Below are 26915 nucleotides of genomic sequence, written 5' to 3'. Positions count from 1 at the left end.
GTTGTAAGTATAACATCTATATATATATATATATATATATATATATATATATATATATATATGGGATAAGTTATTCTACCTACCATTTTTTCTGCCTACCACCCTCCAACACCGTTAGATCAGAATCTTAACTAACATTTTTCTTTCTCTCTCTTCTTGAGATTCTGATCTAACGGTGTTGGAGGGTGGTATGCAGAAAAAATGGTAGGTAGAATAACTTATCCCTATATATATATTCCATTTTCCTCCTGTTGTTGGAAAAAAGTTATCTCTAGTTAGGGGTGTTCATCAACCAATCCAAATCGATTCAAACCGCGGTGACCGAACCGAAAAATCGATAACCGAATAAACCGAAAATCGAAAAAAAAACCGCAAATTTTAATTGGATTGGATTGGTTTTCGAATGGATTAATGAAAATCGATCTAATCCAAACCGATCCAATATATTAATTCCCCTCTACCTACCTGGGTCTTTCTCCAATCATAACCCAAAATTTTTTAAACCCAAGACCCATTAACCATCAACTAAACCCAAGAAAAAATCGAGTCACATCCCACCAACAAAATTTTATCTGTGTAGAGCTTCGTATCTCATTGCCCAACAAAATAATTATATTATCGTTTACTGATGCTTTTATATTTCAAAAAATAAATAAATTTACAAAGCCAATATATACCAAAGATGTTATTTGCACAATAATCATGAAACTAATTTTAGGATTTTAAAAAAACCGAAAACTGATCCAATCCAAACCGAAAAAAATTGGATAGGATCGGATCAGATTTGAAAAAAAAATCAAACCGAATGAATGATTACATGATTAAACCGAAGGGATTGGATCAGATGATTTTTGCTTCCAAAATCGATCTAATCCTGATCGCGAACACCCCTATAACTATGTACTACGGGTAATACATAATTATAAAATTATTTTCTCTCTCTCAGTCACGTCAGTCGACAATGTCTGAGGGGAGAGAAAAATAAAGTAACTTTAATATTATAACTATGTAGTATTTGTAGTACATAGTTTTTTTTTTGGGAAATTTTTTTTCGAGCAATATAAGAAAAGGATTTCTTTTATATATATATATATATATATATATATATATATATATATATATATAATTTTGTATCAGAAAATTATAGACAAATTTGAGTTTATTAAAATGTTTCAAACAAATTTTAATTACTGTTTAGCAACTTGAAAAAAAATATATTAGAAAAATTGGTTTTGTAGACCAGAATGTCCCCAAATCCATTCAGTCTTATTTCAGCTTTATATGTAGGTTGCACTTTTCAACTTCGTTTCTAATTGTAATTATCATATGAAAACATGATCAAGCAAAAGTTATCAAACTTCCTTGTAGCTGACGTGGGTTAAGCAAGCTAGATTGGGTGAGGGAATCGTCGTTATTATGAGTGTGGTCGTTATCAATGTTGTTATCGATTGTGAACATAAGCCGATATTATTGAGAATCATGTTTAGCACTCTTCTTAATTAATGCTTTAAAAATTGTGTTATTTGGTTACATCAAATCGGGGGATCGAATGTATAACAGAATTTGAAGATGCATTGTTATTAACCCAGCAAAAAAAATAAGATTCATAGAATAAGAACACCTGTGAATTCATGAGATTCTACCGAGCTATAAATAATTTATTAATAGTTAAATTTATTTATGAGATTAATATTTCTCATGTTATGAAAGATAATTTTATTTCCTATAAATATATAAAAATTTATGAGATTTATATTTTCTTTTTCTATCTATTCTCTTTATGTGGTATCATATTAGCACTACACACTTTTATATGTATATACTACAATATTAAAAATATTAATCCATTTATTTATGAGTTTTATTTATCTTATGCGCTCTACACATTTTTACCAATTTTCGTGTTTTTTTTTTCAAGTAGAATAAATAAATCCCACCATTTATTTTTTGTGTAACAGATAAAATTTACGTAATAGAATTAAAACCCTTCATTTTTTATTTTTTTGTATATAGAATTAAAACCCTTCATTTATCATACTAAACTCAACCTACCATGTTGGAGTACTACATCATAATTGAAAGCATGCTGTTTCCCGTCTGGCAGGACCGCTTAAATTGCTGTGTGTTGGTTTGACATCAGTTTTGACATTGCATGCGGCCTACATGTACAGTACAACACTGTAACACCGTACTGTACTAGAGCTCCAGGCTCTTCTTTTTCTATCTTTATTTTTTTTTCTTTCTATTTTCCTTTATTTAAAGCAAAAGAAAAATTTACTTTAAAAAAACAAAGAAAATAAAATGAAACATGTCAAGGAAGATGAAAGGAGAATCCTATGTAAAGAAAGTACAAGAAGATTTCTATCTTAATTCATGTAAGCTTTTTTTACCCTCGCCTTATACATGCCTTGAGAATTCAAGGCCTCGCATTTAATTAACTTGATAGGAATTACTTGTCGAAATACTCAAAATCATTTATTTTCATATTCAAAACTTACTTGAGAGTAAGGTATATGAACTGAATTATGCAACAATAGAATGAATAGAATGAATGAACATTTTTTTTTTTATTGGTTCAATAGAACGGTGGTTGTGCATGCATGCATGCACTGAATTGTGGGGCCAGGGCATCATTGCTCTGGATTAGAATTACTGCATGCTTATTTTAGTTTTTCTTTTAAAAAGAGAATTACAACCAGGAATTCATCGCACCATGTACAATTAAACTTCACTAGACCTTATCTCTATAAATGAGATACAAGTGGTGGACCACGATTGCACAAATTGCCCACATGTACATGATTATGATTGCAAGAGGGGCTATTGACTTATATAAAGAAAATGCATTGTCACTACAAAAAAATCGGTGTTTAGCCACGTATAGAAACGTGGCTCATTGGCGCAAAAAATGTGGCCAAATAAAGCAACCACACTTTTAATGAATGTGGCTAATCATGGCGTTGCAAAATTTTAGCTACATTTTTTGTTTTATATAGCCACACTCTCTGTGAATGTGGTAGCATTTATTTCGCCACGTTTATTATTATTTAGCCACTTGAAGGGCCGTAGCTAATTACTATAAAAAATTCATATCCTTATTTAGGCACATCCTAACCGTGGCTAATATACAGTTATTTTTTTAAAAAAAATTAATAGCCAAACCTGGCTATTTTTTTAATTTGCTAATATTGTTCAATTGTGAACCTGGTAAAACCAAATCTCAAATTGAATTTTCATGCAATCAATTTTCTCAAAAATATAAATAAGATACATAAATTTTACTTTATTATAATCTAAATAAATTGGCCTTCAAACTAAATCTTCTAATATTAACCTGGCTATTTTTAGAATATTATAAAAGTCAAATTTAAGATCTTGCTAAATAAACTGAATCGTGTGCCTTCAATTTCCTTCCTCTATTATCTGAATACTATAATTAAACTCATAGATTAGTTGTCTCAAATCTGCATGCTAAATAAAACCATAAAAATGAAACAAAAATTTTTTAATTAAAAATTGAGATATTTACCGTAGCAATGCATTACTAACTCATCACAAGCATACTATGCAATGAATAGTATTTCCTATCTTATGAGTCATCACAGTGACAGTCTGACAAACACTAAGTTGAAAACAAAATATTCATAGTTGGCATACATAATCAGATTTTCCTAATATACTAGGACAATTGCCTGGTTAAAGTAGAGATAAACTAGCTTATCTACCAACTGCCACTACAGGTTGAAAAGGATTGAGAAGAATAGCACTTTGTACAATAGCTCCACTTCTTCAGAAGCCTCGTGTAAATAATCAAGTTGAATTGGCAAGAAGATAATTTTAGATGGCCATGAATTAGCATACGAAAAAAAAAAAATTGTCCCGCTCTTATTCCACATATCAAATATAAAGAGTTCCATGTTGCAAGAAAAATCTATGTACAATGAACCCACTTACTGAATATCAAGGGCCTATATCCTGATGGTTTGAATACAAACCGGACTGAGAATGCATCAGTTCCCTATACAAGAAGAATTTATAACAAGTTAGGAAAAAGAAAGCTTAATTGATGAACCAACAGTTTCTAATTTATCTGAGAAGAGCTAGCACAAAGAAAATGTATAGTTATGTTGTCTTAAGAGAAGTTCCCACGACACTACTATCAAGAAAATTTAACTTTGCTTGACAAATTCACAGATTATGCAGTATGAACTAAAAACCATGATAAAATTATTGGAGTGATACACAAATTTAAGAAACTTTACTAGGAGTAACTCTTTCTCCAGAAATATTAAAGGAGCACACAAACATAAACAAACTTTATGTTAGTATTACAGAGAGACTTCCTTATCAAACTTTATGCTATCAGGCAAGCCAAGCATATCAACCTTGTCCAATTATCCCTTGGAAAACCGAGAATACACTCTTCTTCTGAGTCCATATCTCTTCCTCTTCCGAAACTTCTTCTTGGAGGAACTCAACCTCCGTCCCACACACCCTTGAGTCGTTGACACACATGCCCCCATAACATAAATATCTCTGCCTCAGGTCACACTGATATACACAAGAACATATAGAGGTTGGTTAAACAAAAGACAAGAACATTAAAAAAGAAAAAAGACACAAACCTTCTAACAACCTTTTGTTTAAATTGTTGAAGTTTGTAGAAAGAAGTTCAAATTTTTTTTGCACCCATCATAATGAAGTCCATTAATAACATAATAAATATTTTGAATAAACTTTCGTAACATAACTTGGAACAAAAAAATAAAATTACATCTATTTATTATTCCTCGAAAAACATGTACCCATAAAACAAAATTTGATGAAATTTTGAACTTTATCTCCTTTTGTTCAATTAAAGAAAAAACATCATTTTCAGGTAGTTGTTAAATTTTGTATTTATTAATTATTGTGTTTTTATTGCAGCTGTTACTGATATCGACACTAGTGGCATCCAAGCCTTTGAAGAGTTACACAGAAGTCTTACGAAGAGAAGTGTTGAGGTAACCAAATTATGTCTGCTAGGATATATATATATATATATATATATATATATATATACATGATTGATTAGAAAACAATTCAAACTGATATTATGTGACAAGTACCTTAACAAAAGTAGTTCCTTGTTTGCACAGCTTGTTCTGGCAAATCCTGGCCCGGCAGTGATAGACAAGCTTTACACATCCAATTTTTCGAACTCAGATTGGCGAGGACAAGAACTTCCTCACAGTTGCAGAGGCTGTTGCATACTGTTCTCCAATCCTGGTTGAGTTTCCATGAAAAATCTAAATTTCCCACCTTCAGAAGAGAAAATGGGATGCATACACTGAGTCTAATTGACTTTCCAATAGAGACAAGATTTGTTTGAATTCACACAAAAGTACTACAGGGCAGACGAAGCTACATTGCCAAACTTCACCACGTGGTTGCTATCCTCCAAACCACAAACCTTAAGCTAACCAACAAATAGATTGAGCTTTGATTTTCTCAAAACACTGCATTAAAACTACAAACTCCAGAATGCCCTGCAGTAACCCATTTTAACCCAGATACATACTTCCGAATAAGCACAGGATCTAAGGCTCTATGTAATAGTTCCATTCCCAGAGTTTACAAAAGGACAGATGCAAGCTTTTACACAGTCCACACACATTGATAAAGGTTGATCCAGATCTAACTCTTTTTTAGAAATCAAATCCTAAACATCTAATTAAAATTGGCTAGGTTCTAATCGAATTTAACAAGTGAGCATTTCATGAATCAAATGAAAACAGATTAATACATTGCAATCCAGTAGCATAATCCTGAACACAGCATTTCAAAGTACACTCTCTAATCAATCCTACAAATATTTAGCTCATGATAGCAAACAAAATTGAAATTAAAAGGAACATATTGTATTTCACAAGTTGCTCAAACAAAGTAAAGAAGATCCATTACATAGCAGGAACCAGAACTAACAGAACTATATATATATATATATATATATATATATAACCACGTTAGCAGAATTGCTTTAGGGGGTAAAATACTACCGAATTGGGATTAGTCCATTTTCATCAAACTTGGAGACGCTATGGTCACTTGAATTGAAGCTTAGGGGATAAAATACTACTGAATTTCCCTATTTGAACTTCCCAAAACCAATACAGCATATCCATACAGATTTGACCAACAACGACTCAGGGAACCATCAAACTGAGAGATGTGTTAATATATGCATTGATTTCTTTTATATTACTCGAGGGAGACAGTGTATGATACACGACTAAATTGCCTTGATTTAAGAATCTTGCAGCATTCCTTGTTTTTATCTTTGTATGCTTAAACATGATAATGTGGTTGAGCTTAAGGCATATTACTATTCTAAAGATGAGAAATTGATGGTATATGATTACTACAGTCAGGGGAGTGTCTCTGCTTTGTTGCATGATATGTAGCATGAATTATTTTTCCTACAAATCATTTTTAAAATAATTATTGATACTCAATTGTTTAGGATCTTTCCCTATTTGGCACATGGATGTGGCTGTTGCTTCTTGACTTTGAGTGTATCATCTGTGGCAGCATTCAAAGGAAAGGTTGCTTATATGTTTGGTATATTAAATTAAACAACTCAAAATGTTGTCTCAAAATTCAGCTATGACAAAATTCAATGTAGAGCATAAGATTTGAAGTTTGAAATATAGACTGTACATACATACAACACACCTCATAACTATACTGTCTTTGTTTGAACACTACTGCTTTGTGAAATTTTCAGGTAAAAGAGGAGAGGAAAGGGTGGCTTTAGATTGGGATACTAGAATCAAAATAGCTTTGCTCATATCCATTCGGAGAATGGTGGGAAACTTTTACATGGCAATATCAGATCCTCAAATATCTTTCTCAACACTAAACAGTATGGTTGTGTATCTGATCTTGGCCTAGCAAACATAATGAAATGTAATAAGCTTGACATGAGAGGAACGTAATGCTCCCAATTATTATGCCTCTATTGGAGCAACCGAGCAAGACGAAGATGATGATAACATGAATTTTTAAAGAACCATGAATAAAATTCTGAAGAATAAAATTCAGAGAAAAAAGTTAGATAGTAAATTAAAAAAAACAACTAAATCAAATCAAATTGATACCTGTTGGCATGAAATGTAATAAGCTTTGACGTATGAGATTAATAACAAAAGCTCCGGAAGAAGAAAAAATAAAACGAACAAGCAAAACCCTAGATTAAAAAAAGGGAGTAAAACACTATAAAATTCATGAATCTGTGCATATCGTGCATAGATCGAAAAGATTAAGAGTCACCTTGGCACTGAGAGCTTCACATTTGGTGGAATCTAGAAGAAAATTGACGATGTAATGCCTTGCTTGAACAAATAAATCTTCAAGATCTGAAGCTCAAACTTAAAGAAGGAAGTGAGTTTCAAAGATTTTGTTGAACATTCTTCCAAAATTGCTTGAACGATTCAAAGATTTTAGACAAAGAGGGGTTTTCTCATACGAATAGAATGATTTACTATGCATAGGAAACAAATAGAGAGAGGGAAATAAAATAATTAAAAACAATTAGCCATATTTAAAATAATGTTGTAAATGGGGGTATATTTGTACTTTTACCATCATGCTAATAAATGTGTTTAACTGGATGTCGCAGTACACCGTGTTTTTTGTAGTGAGGACAATTTCACCTATCAAAGCAATTAAAAGAACTACTGAAATAAGGTCAGATGAAAGGAATAAATGGATTGATAAATGAATTCCAATTTGTAATCAAATCTTACTCTATATCTGTTTTGATCTTGAAGACAAAATAATCATGTATCGTAATGTATTTAAAATAATAGTTATTGGTGAAACAAAATATTTACACAAATCATCAAAGTAATTCCATCTGTAACTGTGTAAAGATGAAAATCTTGGTAATATATATTCTAAACCATTCATGAACATCACAACACAATAGTATTAGGGAAATTCAATTTTTATGTTACAGGAATCGAAAATTATTTTCCTGCTGACTCATGGAGAAGCGTGCCATATTTTTTATCTTTTTTTTTTCCTTCAAAAAAATGGGTCCCACGAAGAAGTGTGTCAGCAAGAATATGAAATTTTACGATGCAACAGGAGATACTGAATCCCCGTAATATTATATTATTTATAGCTACCAGGTAAATAAGTAGTTGTGTTGCAGCTAAAAACTAGAGTTTGATAAAACATAGAATAAAGATATACAAATTATAAAAACCCAATCCCAATGATAAAGAAGAAAAAATTGGGCTGGTAAATAATACTACTACTAGATTTTCTAAGAACAAAAATAAAAATATGTACGCAATTACTACTTGCAATTTCACCCTTATCAATTGAATTTATTTTATATAAACAAACACACTAATAAAAACTCAACGCAAACAAATTCTAACAGGACAGAGACATTAATGATGCTAAGCAACGGTGTTCATGCAATTATCATTGAACATTCATGTTATATTTGTGATGAATTAATTTTTCTGGTTACTTAGCATAAATTGTTTGTCATCATCAAAAAGGGAGAAATTGTTGGGTATTTATTATACCCCAATTGTTTAATTGATTTAAAATCAGTTTTGATGATTACAATCAATTTAATGTTAATTTAATTTATAATATTTTATTGTTTTGAAATTACTAATAAGCTGATTGTTTGAGTTTTTAGAATAATATTCACTACTATAAAAGTCTTTATTATCAACGGAATTTTCCGACGGAAAAAATTTCGTCGAAATTATTGACAGAATTTTCAACAAAAAATGTGTTCCGTCAAAATTTTTGACGGAAAATCGAATCCGTCAAAAGTTTTCGACGGAAAATAAATTTCGTTGTACAGTTTTTGACGGAAAATAAATTCTGTCGAAAATTTTTGAAAAATTAAATGAAAAAGAAAATATATTTGTTGATTTTTCGACAGAATTTAGATTTCATCGAAAATTTTTGAGTAAAAAAAAATTCAGTCAAAAATTAATCAAAATTTTATTGGATGAGAATCAGGTAGAGAACACTCAGTGGAGACTATAATGAAAATTACGAAATGAAGTAAATTATAAATTTTAACAGTTATTATTTGCTAGGAGGAAAGGAGCACTGTAAAATTAGAGCCAAACAAATGGAAAAGAAGGATGAGAATGAGATAATCTCACCGTAGATGGATCTAATTTAAGAAAAATGTTTACACTTTGATATGATATGTGAGAATATAAAGAAGTTCGATGCAGACGGTAAAAACAAGCGTTGGAATTCGTCGCCCCAATCCCCACGCTTTTAAGTTGAATGTTCAATGTGGCCATCCCCAAGCCCACTCTTTAAATTGCTATATTATATATTTGGGTCTGATACTGGGCTTCTTGTGTTTTGCCCAAATGCCATGCTAGCTCAATTGGGGGACTCTAAATGTCACTGAACCACGAGCTCTAGATAAAGAATGTTTTGACTTGAGATGTTAACGGGTCCGAACTAGAAATAGGATACAAAATAATCAAATCAAACTCAACAGAACCAAATTGCTATATTATTTTGAATCAAAAGAATATGTTTGAAAAATCGAGTCAGAATTGGTATGAAAACTAATTTAGATTCACATTTAGAATTAGTTCAGAACGAGAGTTTGCATATCGAAATCAATTCTGTAACATAAACGGGTTCTAATATATAAACTAGGGGAATATATTTTCTGCTTTTTAAATCAGATAATTTTGTCTGGCCACAGAGACATAGAAACAGTGGCCCACATCATTTTTTTTCTCTCTCATTTTTCTATACTTTCTCTCTATTTTTTTTTATCTATGTGGCATAGATAAATTTATATGCCTTAAAAACAAAAAATATATTCCCATAAAATGGTTCCGAACTCATTTTTAATAAGTAAAGATAATTCAGTTCGATAGTCAAATCAAAAATCCAACCCATACACACCCCCTCACATTGACTAATTTATCTTGAGTAATTTTTGCATTTATTATTTAATTATTATTCTTGGTTAATTGACAAGTACATAAAGATCAATAATATATAATGTCAACTCTTGAGTTAGGCATATTCCGATGATTTTGATTAATATGTATTAAACAACAATGTAATTCTTGCTCAATGATATTTTGATTTATATTTATTATTTTATAGGAAAAAGTATTCATGCTTTTATAGAAAATTTATTTCTGTCACAATTGTATGAAAATGAATGAATCTCATTGTAATGTGGAAAAAGAAAAAGAAAATTAAAATATAATAAGATCCGCTCGTTCTACGTAGCACCGATACTGATACGGGACACATGACACGATACAACACGAAACTCCGACACGTTAATTCTAAAAGATGTTAGATTTCGACACGTTAGGATACGTTTTGATATTAAATAATATTTTTAATTTATGTAGTGTATACAATATTTAATATTCAATAATTTAACAAAAAAATGAAACTAAACTTATATTATTCATCAATTTTGCAAAGAAACATAAGATATCTCAAATATTTATATTAAACTCAATAAAATGATAATTGTAATACAACAAATCTAATAGTTGAAACTAACCTTTGAACCTTCTTTAGAATTTTTATAACGCTTGTTAGAGTGTCGGAGAGTGTCGGACACGACACGTCAGAATTTTTGAAGTGTTGTGCTTCGCAACAACGCTCCTTATTAAACCCTGTTTTATAATGTTACCCTTCTTCCTTTGTTAATAATTAATTAATGCTTAGTATTCCTAAACAAGTCAAACTCAAAAACATTCGTTATTTTATATTTTGTGAAACCGTTGTAAACGAGGCACTAAACCCTCCACAAATTTGTAAAACCCAAACAATTCTAAACAGTGACTCGCGGAAACTCTTTTCCTTCCATTTCTTGTTCTTCTTGGTGTTTACTTGGTGGAAGAAGCCATGGGAATGCGTCAGAGAAGACGCTTCTTCTTCTTTTCCTTCTTGTTCAAGTTGTTCTTGATCTTCTTTGCCTTCATGGAGCCAACAGCGCTTGCACTTTCAAACAAGGTGAGCTTCGACTTCCCATCTTTCAGCGTCGGCAACAACAACATCACACTCGTGGGCGATTCCTATCTAAGGAACGGCGTCGTTGGCCTCACAAACGCCATCGACGAGCCCACTTCCAGCGCCGGAGCACTCGTATACAACAAACCCATTTCCCTCCTCGACCCTCTAACAAACACCACCGCTTCATTCTCAACAACCTTCTCCTTCTCCATCAACAACGTCAACCCTATCTCCTTCGGCGACGGTCTCGCCTTCTTCCTCTCCCACGACAACCGCTCCCTCGGCACCGGCACCGGCATCGGCGGAGGAGGATCCCTCGGCCTCCCCAACAACTTCGTCGCGGTTGAGTTCGACACGCGCTTCGACTCTCGTTTCGATGACCCAAACGAGAACCACGTTGGTTTGGACATCGACACCATGAACTCTCTCATGACCGGTGACCCTATCTTGCATGGGATTGATCTCAAGAGCGGGAACACAATCACCGCTTGGATTGATTACAAGAGTGATCACACGGTTCTCAATGTTTTCTTGAGTTATGCGCGTTCTAAACCTTTGGAGCCTGTCCTCACTGTTCGTGTTGATCTTTCTCTGTACTTCAAGGACGCCGTTTACGTTGGGTTCTCTTCTTCTACTGAGGGAAGCACCGAGCTTCATCAAATTGAGAGTTGGAGTTTTCATACCATTGGTTTTGTTCCCGCAAGACCTAGGTTGCAGCCTCATAACGTTTCTGACAATTCCGTTAGTGTAACAGTGGGGAATAACAATATCCCTGCTTCTAGTTCCAGCAAGAATCATGATAAGAGGGTTAGGTTTGGAATTGGTTTTGTCATTGGGGGTCCTGTGTTTTTCTGTGCTGTTGTGTTTTCTTTCTTGGGGTATATTTCTGTTCGGAAATGGAGGAGGGGTGTTAGAAATGATCAAAAGAGTTTCAAGAGTGAGTTTGTGGCGTGTCCTAGGGAGTTTGATTACAAAGAGTTGAAATCTGCTACGAGAGAGTTTCATCCTAGTAGGATCGTTGGGCATGGTTCGTTTGGGACAGTTTATAAGGCCTTCTTTACATCTTGCGGAACCATTGCTGCTGTTAAGAGGTCAAGACATTCCCATGAAGGCAAGATAGAGTTCCTTGCTGAACTTTCCATCATAGCTGGTTTGAGGCACAAGAATTTGGTTCAGCTACAAGGTTGGTGTGTTGAGAAAGGAGAGTTGCTTCTTGTGTATGACTTTATGCCCAATGGAAGCTTGGATAAGATGCTTCACAAGGAATCTGAAAGGGGGAAATTGTTGAATTGGTCTCACAGGTTCAATATTGCTCTTGGGTTGGCTTCTGTGCTGGTTTACCTTCATCAAGAATGTGAGCAGAGAGTTATTCATAGGGATATTAAGACAGGGAACATATTGCTTGATGGAAACTTCAACCCCAGGTTGGGGGATTTTGGATTGGCAAAACTCATGGATCATGATAAGAGTCCTGTTTCAACGTTGACTGCTGGAACAATGGGGTACCTTGCACCTGAATATCTTCAGTATGGAAAGGCTACTGATAAAACTGATGTTTTCAGCTATGGAGTGGTTGTGCTTGAAGTGGCTTGTGGGAAGAGGCCAATTGAAAGAGAGGGCCCAAAAATGGTGAATCTGATTGATTGGGTTTGGGGGCTGCACTCTGAAGGGAAGATAATTGAGGCTACAGATAAAAGGTTGAATGGTGAATTTGAGGAGGAGGAAATGAGGAAGCTGTTGCTCTTGGGGTTGAGCTGTGCTAACCCTGATAGTGCTGAGAGGCCTTCCATGAGAAGAGTCATGCAGATTCTCAACAATGAAGCTGCACCTCTTGTTGTGCCAAAAGTGAAGCCAAGCCTCACTTTCTCATCTGACCTTCCTCTGAGTATTGATGAGATTGTTTCAGATGCTGAAGAGTTCAATACCGGTCAATCTATGTGTGAGATAAAAATTGAGTGAAGTTGCTGAACTTATTCATTTTGATTCTTTAATTCTTTTAGGGGATTAGTTGTAATGTTGCTATTCTGTAGTCTGAATACTAGGAAAAGTCATAGTTCATTGGCAGGAGTTCAAAGCTAATATCCATTGAACTTCACTGTCTAAGCTATATTCAAGGCACAGAAACTTTAGTACATACGGAAATTGACAGTGTTTTTGGTCATGGTCATATCTCTTTCTCAAGTTTCTTTCCAGAAATAATCGTGCTTTCCTCTTTTGGGTTCTCTCTCATGCTGTTTGCAACTTTTTAAGTGCATAAAATGCAATAACGCCATAGAAGAGTAGTTTCTTTGGGATCGGCCAACTGTTATAAACAAAACATTTGCTGGCTGTAAACTCAACTAGTAGCGCTGCGTTTGCTACCTACCCGTTCATATGTGCTTTGTGCTAACTGAATGCTTTGTCGAATTATTCATATGATGTTTGAAACTTGGAATTGAATCTGCAAGCATGGTTAGATTTGCTGACTTGGATTGTGTAAAAAATCATATGTGCATCTAACATGGAAAGATAACGAATGAAAGCCTTCAATGCAGAGACCTATGCATTTATTAGAAAAATTCTATATTTAAATTACTTTGAATGATGACTTTGGAAAGAAAATTAACATAAAAGCATCATAAATGAAACTTTTGTAACGGCTATATTAGGATTTTGGGACTAGTCGATATATGCAACCATGAGAAAATGGCCCTTCATCATCATTTTGGAACACAAGCATGTTTTCCACACATATTTATAAATTTATATAGGAGGTCTGAGATATAGATTGAAGATAAAAAAAAAAAAAACGCCTGTCAAAATGCAGGCAAAACGGGGGAATCAAACGAGTCTTGAAAGGAAAAGATGCTACTTAAATTACGCATTACTTGCATATCTGCCTATATACTAATATTTAGAGTAAAGTCACCTAAATTTTGGCTAAGATTCATAGAAACATTTTTCATGAAACATAGTACGAACCAGTATGTAAAAAAGCTTTTCTAGACAGAGTTGAACGGGAATTGACCCTGTTTGGAAGAGTTTAAATCTGTTTACGTTGAAAGCATGAAGCTCAAACCTACTTCAGATTAAGCTCTTCAAGTGGTAATTGTGTGTCCGATTGGGCTCGTCTGCTTTATGTGATGAGCAAGGAAGCACGGATACTTGTAAAAACAGGAAGAGTCGTGTCCGACACGCTTCGACACGGTGACACGCTTCGACACGCTCCGACACGGTGTCGAACACACAGTCAACTTTTTCCGACACGTTGACAATTCCGACACGCGAATTTGACCGTGTCCGACACGGTCAAATGTCATTTTCGTAATTTTTTTAATTTTTTTTAATTTTTTTTAAAATTAAAATATATTAATAAAGCTTCTACCTGATCATATCAATTTTATTTTTTTGTCTTTTTTTTTCTTAAGTAGATAAAAGATTATCTCAGCATCATTGTTGTCAATTTCTATCACGCTCTTGTTGTATCTCCTTGTCTCTGATCTCTCTCTAATATGATTTGATCTCTCTATATGATATTATATATCTCTCTCATCCCAGTTCTTATTTTTTTTTATTAAAGCTTCCATCTTTATAACGTGTTGATGGGTATTATTAATTTAGTTTCATTTTTTTGTTAAATTATTAAATATTAAATGAAATATACACTATATAAATTAAAAATATTATTTCATATTAAAACGTGTCCCAACCCAATGTGTCGAAATCCATAACTTCTTAGAATTGACGTATCAGAATGTCGTGTCGTATCGTGTCACGTGTCGTATCGGTGCTACATAGCTTATATAGCTTATGAGTTTAGCAAGCATGATGACCATTTTTAATGCAAATTTTTAATCTTCCCTGTTTGGGTTAGACTCCAAAATGGGTTTGTGTCTTGGGAAAATTTTTGGTCCGCAACAAAGTTCAAGAAAAAGTTGAACAACACGGTGAAGAGAGCTAGGTAAAAAAAAAAATTGTTGGATAATAATGTATTTATCCGTTTATCCACATGTTAAATGAAACGGATTGTGTCATTTAAATAAGCCTACAATAAGTGTTCTTAACCCTTGATGCATTTATTCAGTTCTAAGCAACATTAGTATGCATAAATTTAAGGTTGATTGAACAAATATGGATTTTAAAAAAAACAAATCTGAATTTTTTTTTTTTTTTACTTTCACTCGCAAATTAAATGGATAATCAAGAAAGCGCCTTTGTAAAACCATATTACTATTATTAATTTTCCAACCTCTCCTCTCTTATTCCCGATGGTCAAATTTTCAAAGCATTCACGATGATCGTAGAGGCAATTTGTTGAGTTTGATGGAAAATCTAAATTTTGAAAATGTGTTGTATTATATTTGCTGATTCAAGAGGAGAATTTGGTGGGTATGCATGAAAATTTGTGTGGCAATTTATGAAGACCATAACTGAATTTCTTTGTTAATTGGAGGATGTGATTAATTAATGGAGTTGGATTTTTAATGGTTGACTTAATTGTATTGCTGAAGTTCTTTGTTAATTGGAGGACGTGATTAATTAATGGAGTTGAATTTTTTATGGTTGACACGACTTCACACCGAAAGGAAAACACGACAGGAATTATTTTTGAACTCATATGAACGTCCGTGATGAATCTAAAAGTTGTAAAGCTAATCTTAACCACTCTTTTCTTTTATCTAATTTTCTTTTTTCTAACCTTAACCACTAACCACTTTATTTACTCTTCTCATTTTCCATATATATTATGGGTCACTTCCTTTGAAAAGACAGATCCAACTTCCAAACTTGAGGAGTCCACAGCTTAGCAAAGAAATGAAGTCCATCTTTGCATTGTTTGTAGTCTTCTCTCTTCTTTTGGTAGTAAGCTTTTTCTGAAGCAGCTCTATGAAAGTTTATTTTATCATTTCATGATTTCATTTCAAGTAACTCACTTGTTTTTGTAATTTATACCAATGAGTAAGTCATATGTTGGTCATGACATTTCTCTTTTATCTCTATTGAAATAGGTTGTTAACCTTAGCTATGCAAGAAAAGACCCGGGTGACTATTGGAAGAATGTGATGAATGGCCAACCTATGCCTGAAGCAATTAAAGACCTTATTCAAGTTCCACAGGTATCAGATGCAGGAAAAGATCACTTTATTAGGGACTTTGATATAAAGCCTAATATCATATTATATCACACTCATGTTGAGTCCAAGCAGCAGAAGCAGAAGGCATTTGACCAGAAATTTGAACCAGCCTCAGGGAACCATCAAAAAGGGTTGAAGATGTTAGAAATAATAACTAGAAAATAGAGTCATGCATGTATGTAGTCACCAAGGCATTATTATGACTTTATGAACTATTTCCTGTTATATGAAAAGTTATGCATGTATTAGTATATTTAGAAATAAGGCATCAAGCAGTTAAGGTTATAGTGCAGCGTAACTGATGAATGAGTGTTTCCCTAGTTGCAGTGCAAGACTCTAGTCTTGCATTAAGTATGCCAAGAAATAAAAAATCATCTTCATCGGTAGATTTCTTCTTCTTCATCTTCATCTACAGATTTCCTCAAACTGAGTAACAGGGAGTATTCTATTAACCATTAAACTAACTCCTTTAGTTTTCTCAAAAAAAATTACTCACATTTTAATATTTCTTTTTTCTTTCTGGCCTCATTTACAAGGAGAAAAAATCCTCTAAAATAAATTAATTTAGTGGTTGGCTTTGTTAGTTTCTATATTATACTTTGTTATTTATAAGGGGAAGATTATATTTACAAACTTTTTGTTTACAAACTCTTACAATCTAATTATGTGTGACTGGTCATACTCAGTGTAAGACTGGTCATACTCATTGTAAGACTGGTCATACTCAGTGTAATTTATAAAAAAATGATCAACTTTTTTTTGAGTTCTTTTCTTTTAGACTAATAACTATTGGAGGTATTATTATTGCTATCCCTATATAAGTATTCGTAGTCTGACTAAATTCTTGACATTGCATGGACTCTTGATGTTTAAATTTGTTTACCACCTCTAATTAAGGATGAACAGACAGTCTATTAGAGCTTATAATTTTTATTTTTTTTTGGTAAGCAGAAGCTTGTAATTTAACTAAGTTAGTTTAGGGTAAACCCTTTGAGAATGTTCATTTAACAAACCAGCAACCTGGAACTTTTAAAAATCACGAGGCTATGATTGCGGTATGGATTTTCAAAAGCAAAGTTATTAAAATTGAGATTTTAAGTAAAATTGAAAAAGAGCTAAAAAATCATAAAATGTAAAATCGTAATGAAAAAAATCATAAAAATATTTGGAATATTAGTAAAATCGTTTTGATGGAAAAAAAATCGTAAAAACGTAAAATCATAATGATAAATCGAGATTTTAACAACTATGTTCAAAAGTGTGATATAATTGCGGATCATAATTTAACACTACGATAGTAAGAACGTGAGAGACATCCACTCCCGTAAATATGAGAAATTTGGTGATTGTTATTTGGGCTTATTATTTTTGCAGCCGCCGTAGATAACACTCTCTACAGCTGATACAGAAAAGTGGACCCCACGGTATTTAAAAAAAAAAAAAACAAGGATCTGGTGCGGTATCCTAGGATCCGCACGCCAATCCTGACTAGCTGTAGGTGCAGCGACTGCAGAAATCATTTTGCCTTGTTATTTAAGGAATTATAAATGTCGTTCATATTATCTAGTGGCTAAGAATTAAAACTAAAAAAATTTACATTCTCAAGGAGACTATTATGTTCACTGCCAAATCTAGGAAAGATAAATTTGGGAGTATGTAACAAAAATAACAAATACAATGAAACTAACCACCCGTTATGGACCTGTCATGCAGTTTTTGGCGTTTCAGATTGATTTTAGGAACAGATGCTAGCTTCTGTACTCTATGCTCTGTAAGCTTGAATTCATTTGTTCTGACTTGTGACTTCCAAGGAGAGCAGAAAAAGGAACATTTTCCATTACACGTTGTGGACATGCACAACATTGGTATCTTACTCATTTCAGTTATAGTCCACGCATGACAATGCATTTAATTTGCTGGCTTAGAACTGTGTGGGAAAATTCATATGTAGTTCTAATAAGGAAAAGATAATGAATGGAGGCATTCAACAATGAGACTTATAGGTTATATATAAGGAATATTCTATACTCAAATTACTTCGACCACGATCCAGAAAAATTTATTTATGACTGTATATTTAGTGATGGGGTTCAAATGCAATGTCTCTGGAAAAATTATTTAAAAAGGGTTTTAAATGTGTCAAAAAATGAAAAAATATAAAATTTTAACCATCCTTTATGCCTATCATGATTAACTAAGGTTAGTTATCTTTGCAATTCTTTTTCCACTTTGGTTAAAAAACCATCCTTAAACTCTTTAGCCAAGGGATTAACCAACTCAAACCCCAATTAATCTAGAGCTGATTGTGGAGCTTGCATTACCTGATAACATAGTGAATATGACTTTCTCCTTTGGTGTCGTCTCACTTTGACCAAAAGGCTATAGCTTGTTAGCATCTGTCAAAAGAAGAATTCCTTCTTCAATGTGAAGGAAAACAGAAGGATCTCCTAAAACATCAATCTTACCCTTTCTAGAATCATGGAAGCCTAAACTAAAGCTTTAATTAAGCTCAACACTTTTTGCGGAAGTTATTTTAAATATATTTTCTAGTTAGGAGAGAATTATTTTGTTTGAACAGAATTACTTCCCAAATTTAAAACATGGAAAAGACTTCCAAACTTCAATCATGACAATCAACTGAACCATGTTGAAGTTTTTACAAGAAAACAAAGAGTAATCCATCATACTTGCTTTTATCCATATGCAAACATGTCCTTTCCTTGTTTTAATCAGAAAAGAGTAATTCATTTTATTTTATTTCCAAAACTTTGTGTCTGCATTTGCAGACATGTGCATTAGAATAGTTCCGCCAGTTTCGACCATGTGACTATGGAAAGAAAATAGCATAAAACATAGTTTCTTGTTAACAACTACTGAACATTACACTTCAAGGAATTTCTTGAAGCTGCAGAGGCATATGTATTATAGTGAATGCCCCCACAGGTTCCTGTTCAGATAAATATTATGCTTGAATTGAAAATGTATATAAATTTGGAGAAAACTTTGAAGCTTGGACTTTCCATTCAAAACTTTAACCCTCTGACATCTGTTCTTGTTTTAAGGATCATCATCATCCGCCCAAGGTGCCTGATGAAAGAGAACTTGCAGGAAAACTCATATATAAACGTTCTCAAAGTGCCTGATGAAAGAGAACTTGCTAACAATTTCATGCAAAAACCTTTTCAAGGGAAAGAAATCAGAATGTCTGTTCCGGAATTGAAGTATCCCACTGAAGGTTAATGCTTGATCTCAAAGCACAAGATGTTGTTAGCAAGAATGGAAGAGAGAAAGACCAGCACAGCCACAACTTGTAAGCAGCCTCTTTGTTCATCATTCATCCAATTGGGGGGATAGAACCACCAAGGATTGCTACCCCAAAATTCATTTTATAAAGCTCGTACTAAACGAGCTGCAAAGGAGCCATCCAGCGAATGTTTTACTGGGTTGGAGAAATAGAAACCATTGTGTGTCACAAAATCAGGTGGAACATATCTGTCTACAGGATCAATGTGAAAATCCTGAAATTCAGAGAACGACAAATTTAGAATAGAATATCAGATGAGAGGAATCATGCCCGAAAAAAGTTTATAAGGACTTAATTATTGACACACACAATATTTAACCTTCCATATTTAAATTTAAACTTCCAGATAACTCATGCTATTCGACAATTTCCCAGTAACATACATAGTATCCAATTTCTCTAAAGAAACCTATCACCAAGCTTAAAAGAAGGATTTGGTACTAAAACAGCAGGCATAGAAGTCATGACTCATGAACATGGATAAGCAAGATGTAGCCTCACAATAAATATTCAAAACTAAAGATAATTTAGAACATTACAAAGGGAAAGTTTTCCTGAAACCCAAAAATAGAATATTTGAAGAAGATTAGAGATAATACTTACTGGATGTCTGACAAGAAATGCAGCTACCCTCTCATCATTCTCTTCAGGATCTATGGAGCAGGTACTGTAAACTAATATTCCCCCAGGTTTTACCAATCTACATGTGCAGAAAAAAAAAAAAAATCCATGAGGGAGAAAGAATGTATCATTAGATAAGTTTCAGCTACTTCTGTAAAAATTCAAAATTTGGATAGTGAAGTTATCATCTAAGCATACAACAAGCCTTGATCCACTTCATGATTAGCAACCATTCTGTGAAGCTCTTATTCACTTCTTCATTTAATTTATTCACTGAACTTATAATATTGACACTTGATCACTCAGGAAAAATTGAAAACTAATCTTCAAAACCAAACTGACTTTCATGATGAGCAAAGCACAGCCAGAACTGATTTTTTAAGCCTAATTTTAAGTTTTAACTTTACATTCATCCCCAAAACTTCTGAAAAGATTTCTAATGCCTCTTAAGAAGTTTCTATAAAAAAGAAAACTGCATGTTTAGAGGGAACATCAAAGAAGTTCCATTATATTAGTTAATATGCCTCACATTAATCAATGCAACAAACAGAGAGGGAACATCAAAGAGAATTTCTGGCTTTACTTGGATGCTGCATCCAGGAGTTCATCCTGTAATTTCTTCAGTTGTTCCATATCTTCCAGCTTCCTGTTCCAACGCAAGTCCGCTCTCTTCAAAAGCCAAGGAATAGAAACAGATAAACAAACAAGAAAAGGGAAATACATTGAAATTGGATGCACTTAATTTTGTTAAAAAATTGACAATGATTAAAAATAAAATACTTAACACAATCACCTTGGAAAGAACACCAAGCCCAGAACATGGAACGTCCAACAAAACTTTGTTACTCTTAAGGGGTCCACTGTCCTGGGAAATCCAAAGGAGAACCGATAAGAAATAAACAATTTCAAGTTCAACATTACACAGGGATAATATAACATACAGTTAATGTACGAAGATCAGCATTGACGGTGGTAATGACCCCATCTAACTGATGCAACTTTGCTGCCTCTTTAAGAATTCTCAACCTACCACTATTTACATCAACTGCAAATATCATTCCTGAAAATACAAGCTTTTCTTCTTAATGTACAAATTGGCCTAGTGGTAAAAATAGAAAGCTAGAAATTAGTATATCAACATATAAGCAAGTTAGAACATTGCAGACCAAAAAACACTATCTGACAGTCAGAACAAAGATCTAAGGAGATTATTAGATCCAACAGAGATTTTTATTTTTTTTGGGGAGGGGGGGTCAGAATGTCAGATTTTATGGTTTGAAAATTTACGGGGAAAAATGTGAAACTATGTTTACAAATATAAAGAGATATTGCTATTGATTCCAATGAGCAGGGTCAAAGCCCTAATTCACTAAAACTAACTCCAAGTCTCTAGGATGAATCTCTTCTACGGAGAAAAAAAAAAATTAGAAAATGTTTAATGGAGTTTGTAAAGAAATAGAAATCCAACATTATTTTAATAAATTCTCTAACACCAATTAATACCTTGGCCACTTAAATGAGAAGCCATATAGAGGGTCTTTCCACCAGGAGCGGCACAGCAATCAATGATGGTTTCACCAGGCTGAGGATCCACAACAGAAACTACCAGACCTGCAAGCGAGAATGTGTCAAACATTGCATGAGAATATAACCATGTAACATAAGAATTTCTTTTTATTAAAAAACAAGGAAACAAAGACATAGCTTGAAATCTTCTTTGTTTTAATTAACATACCGGGTGATACGTTGTACACACAAAATGCAAGGCCAAACCATATGGCTCCTTTCTAAAGGCTGCAAGGCTAATTACCTAAATAATACTAGTTGGTGACTCATATATCCTATCAAGCACGAGAGTCTTCTGAAGAAACTACAGTCCAATTAATACATGAACATGAATGTATATAAATAATGCATTATTCCTGGTAGATCATCTTAGCAAAGAAGAGGCCATCGTTCCAAGTAAAATAATAGAAAGAAGGGAAAAGAAACTAGATATTTTAGACTTATAGTCATTTTCCTATGAGAAAAGATGACAAGGTGACCTGCACTTTCATCCTGAACTGAACATAAACCCTTTCTGAGTAGGCCAGCATGAATGACAAGCTGAAATATGAAACTACAAATAGTCAACAACTTAAACGAGAAAGTTGCACTTACTGTCAATAACAGCTAGAACCCATGACTTCAATGCCTCATGCGTCAAAAAATAAAATGAAATAAAGTGATGCACCCATAGTAGATCCGTAGCCAGCTAAAACACAATTTCACACCATCAAACCTATTAATCTATTACATATACAATTCTGTTCCTGCAGCTTGTCTCATCTTATCAGTGCTTGACTCCATAGGAATTCATTATCCTAGTTAGGAAATTTACAGATGAAAATAGCCCTGATAATCAACTCATTGTCTCACTATCATACCTGCAACCCAGTTTTGATGCGAACAAATTCATCCAAATGCAATGAAAGCTTGTGTGGAACCTGAAGTTTAATAAGAGAGACTTAAATCTGGCAGAGACACAGGCTATACAAGGAACAAGCAGAAAAAATACAAATGTAATGTGCACATGTAAACGTGAACTTCTGGTCACATCTGAAGAGAAAGATAGGATTCCGTTCAAAAGAGGAAGCAGGAATTTTAAAACAACATTAAAATACTAAAATATAAAAAAAGATAAAAAATTAATAGTATGATAAGCAGAACGTAATGCAACACTTAATCATGGAAGTGGTAGCACCTTCAATTCATTTAGCTGTGTCACAAGGTCATCTCTTGAAAAACCTCTTGCACAGTTTGCTCTGAAATAAGCACAAATATATAGCTTGAGTTTTTATTGTTTGTGTTACATGCTACTTTGGGGGGGAGCAAAGAAAATGGAAGAAGCATTTACTAGCCTTAAGCTGAAACTGGGTTCACTGTTGTTCCATATCATGAATTTAATCGCTTCTTCCTGTCCAAGATACTTCGTCCATCTCCTTACCATCCACTACAAAAGAAGCTAAAAGAAAATGTTCAACTAAATCTAGCCTTCCACATTTTGATGCTAACAAACTGTTTATCTTCGCAAGTTTGGTGAATAGCAAAGTTTCTGTTACTAGTTACATTGTTAGTTTAATTAAGAAAACATTTTTCAGGCTGGAGCTGGACAGTAAACTATCCATCATATTACCATTTAGATTTATAAGTAAACAAAATCATTATGTAACCCCCTCTCCACCCCCACCCCCCCAAAAAAAAAAAATTAATAATAAATAAATAAAATAAAAAGTAAAAAAAATGGTTCATAGCCATAACTACAATTTTTGTTAGACCAAAATCCCCTGATAATCAACTATTGAGCTCAGTTATATGGGACATGAAGCAAGACTCGACTTGTCAGCCACGTGGAATACTCCTAAACCCCTTCTTGTATAAATCAGGGACAGACATTTAGGAAATATATCTAAGCGTTTGATCTTAGGCACAGACTTACAGTTGACCAATGATACTAACCTAAGAAGCATCAACAATCCAGGAAAAACCATTTAAAATGAGATTCATTAGATTCACTTGCAGTGTATCTAAAATACAAGCTTACACCTTCCACGTACAAATTTTCAGTTTTTCAAAGTAGGCCTATCAAGTATGCTTGGACAACAAACCGCAACATATTAAGAAAGTACCAGCAGTACTCTAGGCATGCAAGAGATTGGTAGAAAATGAGTACAAACTATGTATTAAGCATGTAGTTACAAGTCTTCTTTGTTGAAATTTCTGTTGAGAGCCATTTTGCATATGTTATGCTTATATCATACCCAGTACTGATAACACTAAACAGAAAGTACTACGTCCAGGAAGTCCAAATCCAAAATCTTACTATATTTGATATACAACTATAGGGGTGTAGAATTTTGTATATGGAAATAGAATTCAGAAATTTAATCCAGTCATACTTTGCCGGTACTGATGCTGACCCTTAAAAGAAAAAAGCATTTTATTATTTGCCACTGATTACTAATTCTGAACTATCCTAAATTAGAATTAACAGTGGTACTGGAAAAGTGACAGCAGTTACACACTCACAACTGGATGTGAGTACAGAGTTGCCAGAGCACGTGCTTGAGCACGATCATCACCCTCCACTTTGGGCAAAGGAAGAGTTTCATTTTCCTGAAAGCCAAACGTCAATGGATTTGATAAATTCTTCATGATTTCCTACTTATACAGTGAAGACATACGAAATATCTGCGAAAAGTAAAACCTTAAGCACAACTAGCTTTCGGAGGATTCCATTGACCATGTTGCCAGCACCAGGTCTGAGAGCAACTTTGGCAAGCCTCACGTTCTGCATTTCACAGAGCAGGTTGACAAAACAATGATGAGAAGGTCCTACTTTGAAAAATATTTATTGTCATATCATAATCATAATAAAAGTTTCAGCCCACTGACTAACCATCAAACAGCCATTAAAAAACCAAAATCATAAAATTAACCAATTATACTTACAATTACAATATCAGGTTAGATTTTATTTTTAAAAAATAATTATTCATAAAATAAAATAGAAGTTGAATTGCAAACCAATAATCAATTAGTAATCATGAGATATAATCTCTAACACAAATAGACAACATTAAAAAAAAAATCGACAAATGAGAATCCTCTGCAATTATATTTTTTACTCAGATCCCATTATTGGGATTATATGTTTTATTATATCTGCTCAAGCCTCAAGCAGCGATAACCAAATCTATTTAGCTAGGAAAAAGGAATATACATATGGGCCAAAAAGTACCTCATCTACAACAGCATAAGGTGGCATATCTAATTTGACAATCTCATAGAAGCCAATTCGTAGAATCTGAAACAAACAAATTACTAAGATCAGTAAACAGGTGTCCATAAAGTATATGGCCTCAGACCACTGAATATATGATTACACCGGGCACCTTTATTTTGCAAATTTAAGCTACAAAATCTTTACTGAGCAGTGTTGGACTAAATTAGAATATGTACAAAAATTCATCTCTTCTCCTTCTGTTTATGCTATGCATGAATGTATCCACTTAATTGATGACTCATGCAAACAAGCTCATAAGAAGTAGAGAGCCCAAAGTCACCTGTAGTAGAAGAGGTTCTATGCTAGATATATCCTTATCATGAAACACTGAACTAATCAGATGATCAAGATATCTTCTCCAACGAATTGTGCCCCCAACAATGTCTGTGACCTAAGTAATTTGTAGTTTGAAACAAGAAATGAATCAATAAATTGTTCATGAAAGCTAAATGACATGAAAGCAAGTTTAAAAGTCAAAACTTCAGCCTAATTAGGAGTAATAACACTCTGGACTTTAAAGAGTCTGGTCAAATAGGAGAAAGGCCAGGGGAGTATCATGAATGAGAGAGTAATATAATCAAATGAACTTGTATTTTTCTTTTTTTAAATTGAGAGTATTTAATAACTTTATTACTCCTTATGCAAAACCTTAAACCACAACTGTTCTGAAAGGGAGGAAGTATAAAACAGGATTTTTTTTTTATTTTTTATTTTTTAAAGAACATTTTGTATTGGTATGTAAAGCAGAGAATAGGCTGAAAGTGAAAACCAATCTAAGATCGTGATGATTTAATTCCCGGGTGCGAAATCCAAGCGTTCTTTGAACATATCTCATTTCGTTTTCACCCGAACCTTTCCCTTTCTCGTTGAGAAGATCAGCAAAAGCACCACCGAGCTCAATCCGCATCAATCTCACCGCTGACACTACAAAATGGACAAAAACACAAAACCAACAAATGGATAAGAAAATGAGAAACTCCTTAAAAGCAGCAAAACCAGCTTCTTTGGAAGCACACACGATGACAGCCCAATTTCCGTGGGAGCAGAACATAGAGATGGTGAGGGAGAAAAGTGGATATACCAGCTCTATGAGGAGAAACCTCTGAATTCAGCTTCTGGGTTTTGGCAGTACCTGAAAGTTTCAATTTTTTTGTTTTTAGTGATAGTGAATAAAGCATCAACAAACTAGTAGCATTGTAGTAGGAAGATGAAGTCTCTTTAAGAGTAGTAACCTTTGGTAGTGGTGGGAATGGATGTGTTGGTGCTGCGGGTTCTATGGGGAAGCTTCAATGGTTTGGAAGATGAAGAAGAAGAAGAAGCAGCTGCAGGAAAAGGCAGACCAAGGTACAGAACCTGCGCCATCTCAAGCTTCTTTCGATTTTCGATTCCTAACGTTGTTGCGCGTTTGGCTTTGGATAACAAAGCATATTTGTTTTACCCACGAAAAAAAAAAAAGTTAGAGTGTGTATATGAATTTTCGATTTTAGATAGAATAAAATACGGGGTTTGCATTTATTATTTAAATGATTCAACAAATTTTTTTTACATACACAATATTTTGTGGGCCCTATACTTTTTGAAAAAAAAATTACGGCACACAAAACGAATCTCTATAACATTACACAATCATTTTTTCTACAACATAACTCTTATAAAACCCCTAAAATATATGGATTTCAATCCTATAATGTTACATGAGATTCTTAGTATCATGTTACTCTCCCATGACAAATGAGTTTCACCTTCTTCTTTTTTCATTTTGAATGGGACCCACATCAAATATATTAGAATAACTTGACATTAAAAGTGTGCTACAATATAATATATATAAAACCCAAAATATATTGTCACAATTTTTTTATTTGGATTGATCCATCCTTCATTGTATAAATGGAGTTTTTTGGGTGTCATCTGCTCATTTGGAGATGCTGTGAGCCTGTGACTTGTGTGAGCTGTGAGGGTTAAATGGGCTGATAAAGTATTGTCATCTGTTGGTATTGCATTTGTATCCCTGCTCTCA

The 26915-nt window shown here is 33.6% G+C and overlaps 3 protein-coding genes and 1 long non-coding RNA gene across 6 annotated transcripts; 2 read left to right on the top strand and 2 right to left on the bottom strand.

Annotated features, from left to right (window-relative positions):
* Window positions 1–1718: 1718 nt before the first annotated feature.
* On the top strand, window positions 1719–13002 carry LOC133284587 (probable L-type lectin-domain containing receptor kinase S.7; the record flags this gene model as incomplete). The annotated part of the gene is made up of 2 exons (XM_061481644.1): window positions 1719–1785; window positions 11012–13002. Coding segments are annotated over 2 exons (2046 nt in total), but the record flags the coding sequence as incomplete, so codon positions are not given.
* On the bottom strand, window positions 3581–7524 carry LOC133284588 (uncharacterized). Of its 2 annotated transcripts, XR_009747914.1 has the most exons (4): window positions 7312–7524; window positions 5109–5301; window positions 4386–4551; window positions 3581–4018 (listed from the first exon to the last, which is right to left on the bottom strand). It is a non-coding gene; the product is annotated as an uncharacterized LOC133284588 (long non-coding RNA). The 2 variants fall into 2 exon arrangements; XR_009747913.1 differs by lacking the exon at window positions 3581–4018 and having other exon boundaries at window positions 4134–4551.
* A 2802-nt stretch (window positions 13003–15804) lies between the features above and the next one.
* On the top strand, window positions 15805–16331 carry LOC133284610 (uncharacterized). Its single transcript, XM_061481670.1, has 2 exons — window positions 15805–15870; window positions 16020–16331. The coding sequence occupies exons 1-2, from the start codon at window positions 15826–15828 to the stop codon at window positions 16308–16310; spliced, it is 336 nt and encodes a 111-aa protein (XP_061337654.1). The 5' UTR covers window positions 15805–15825; the 3' UTR covers window positions 16311–16331.
* A 2608-nt stretch (window positions 16332–18939) lies between these two features.
* On the bottom strand, window positions 18940–26290 carry LOC133284557 (uncharacterized). Of its 2 annotated transcripts, none has more exons than XM_061481600.1 (17): window positions 26123–26290; window positions 25977–26034; window positions 25665–25819; window positions 25176–25286; window positions 24851–24916; window positions 24317–24400; window positions 24139–24225; window positions 22971–23062; window positions 22814–22874; window positions 22497–22556; window positions 22116–22176; window positions 21574–21681; window positions 21012–21130; window positions 20864–20935; window positions 20654–20739; window positions 20053–20149; window positions 18940–19663 (listed from the first exon to the last, which is right to left on the bottom strand). In XM_061481600.1, exons 1-17 carry the CDS (start codon window positions 26255–26257, stop codon window positions 19532–19534), a joined length of 1584 nt encoding a protein of 527 aa, XP_061337584.1. In that variant the 5' UTR covers window positions 26258–26290; the 3' UTR covers window positions 18940–19531. The 2 variants fall into 2 exon arrangements, with proteins under 2 accessions (XP_061337584.1, XP_061337583.1); XM_061481599.1 differs by having other exon boundaries at window positions 25977–26027; window positions 26128–26290.
* Between the last annotated feature and the right edge of the window lie 625 nt (window positions 26291–26915).

This window comes from Gastrolobium bilobum, unplaced genomic scaffold (assembly GCF_033153095.1).
Source record: "Gastrolobium bilobum isolate Gb01-03AN ecotype WA unplaced genomic scaffold, APGP_CSIRO_Gbil_v1 utg21709, whole genome shotgun sequence".
NCBI lineage: Eukaryota > Viridiplantae > Streptophyta > Magnoliopsida > Fabales > Fabaceae > Gastrolobium > Gastrolobium bilobum.
This window is presented reverse-complemented; position numbering and strand designations above follow the sequence as displayed.

Coding starts and splice junctions, on each gene's coding strand:
- LOC133284610 (XM_061481670.1), top strand. CDS start 15,826: ATGAAGTCCATCTTTGCATTGTTTGTAGTCTTCTCTCTTCTTTTG. Junction 15,871..16,019: donor TAGTCTTCTCTCTTCTTTTG/GTAGTAAGCTTT, acceptor CTATTGAAATAG/GTTGTTAACCTTAGCTATGC.
- LOC133284557 (XM_061481600.1), bottom strand. CDS start 26,257: ATGGCGCAGGTTCTGTACCTTGGTCTGCCTTTTCCTGCAGCTGCTTCT. Junction 26,035..26,122: donor CCACCACTACCAAAGGTTAC/TACTCTTAAAGA, acceptor AAAAAATTGAAA/CTTTCAGGTACTGCCAAAAC. Junction 20,150..20,653: donor CTCCTGGATGCAGCATCCAA/GTAAAGCCAGAA, acceptor CTGCACATGTAG/ATTGGTAAAACCTGGGGGAA.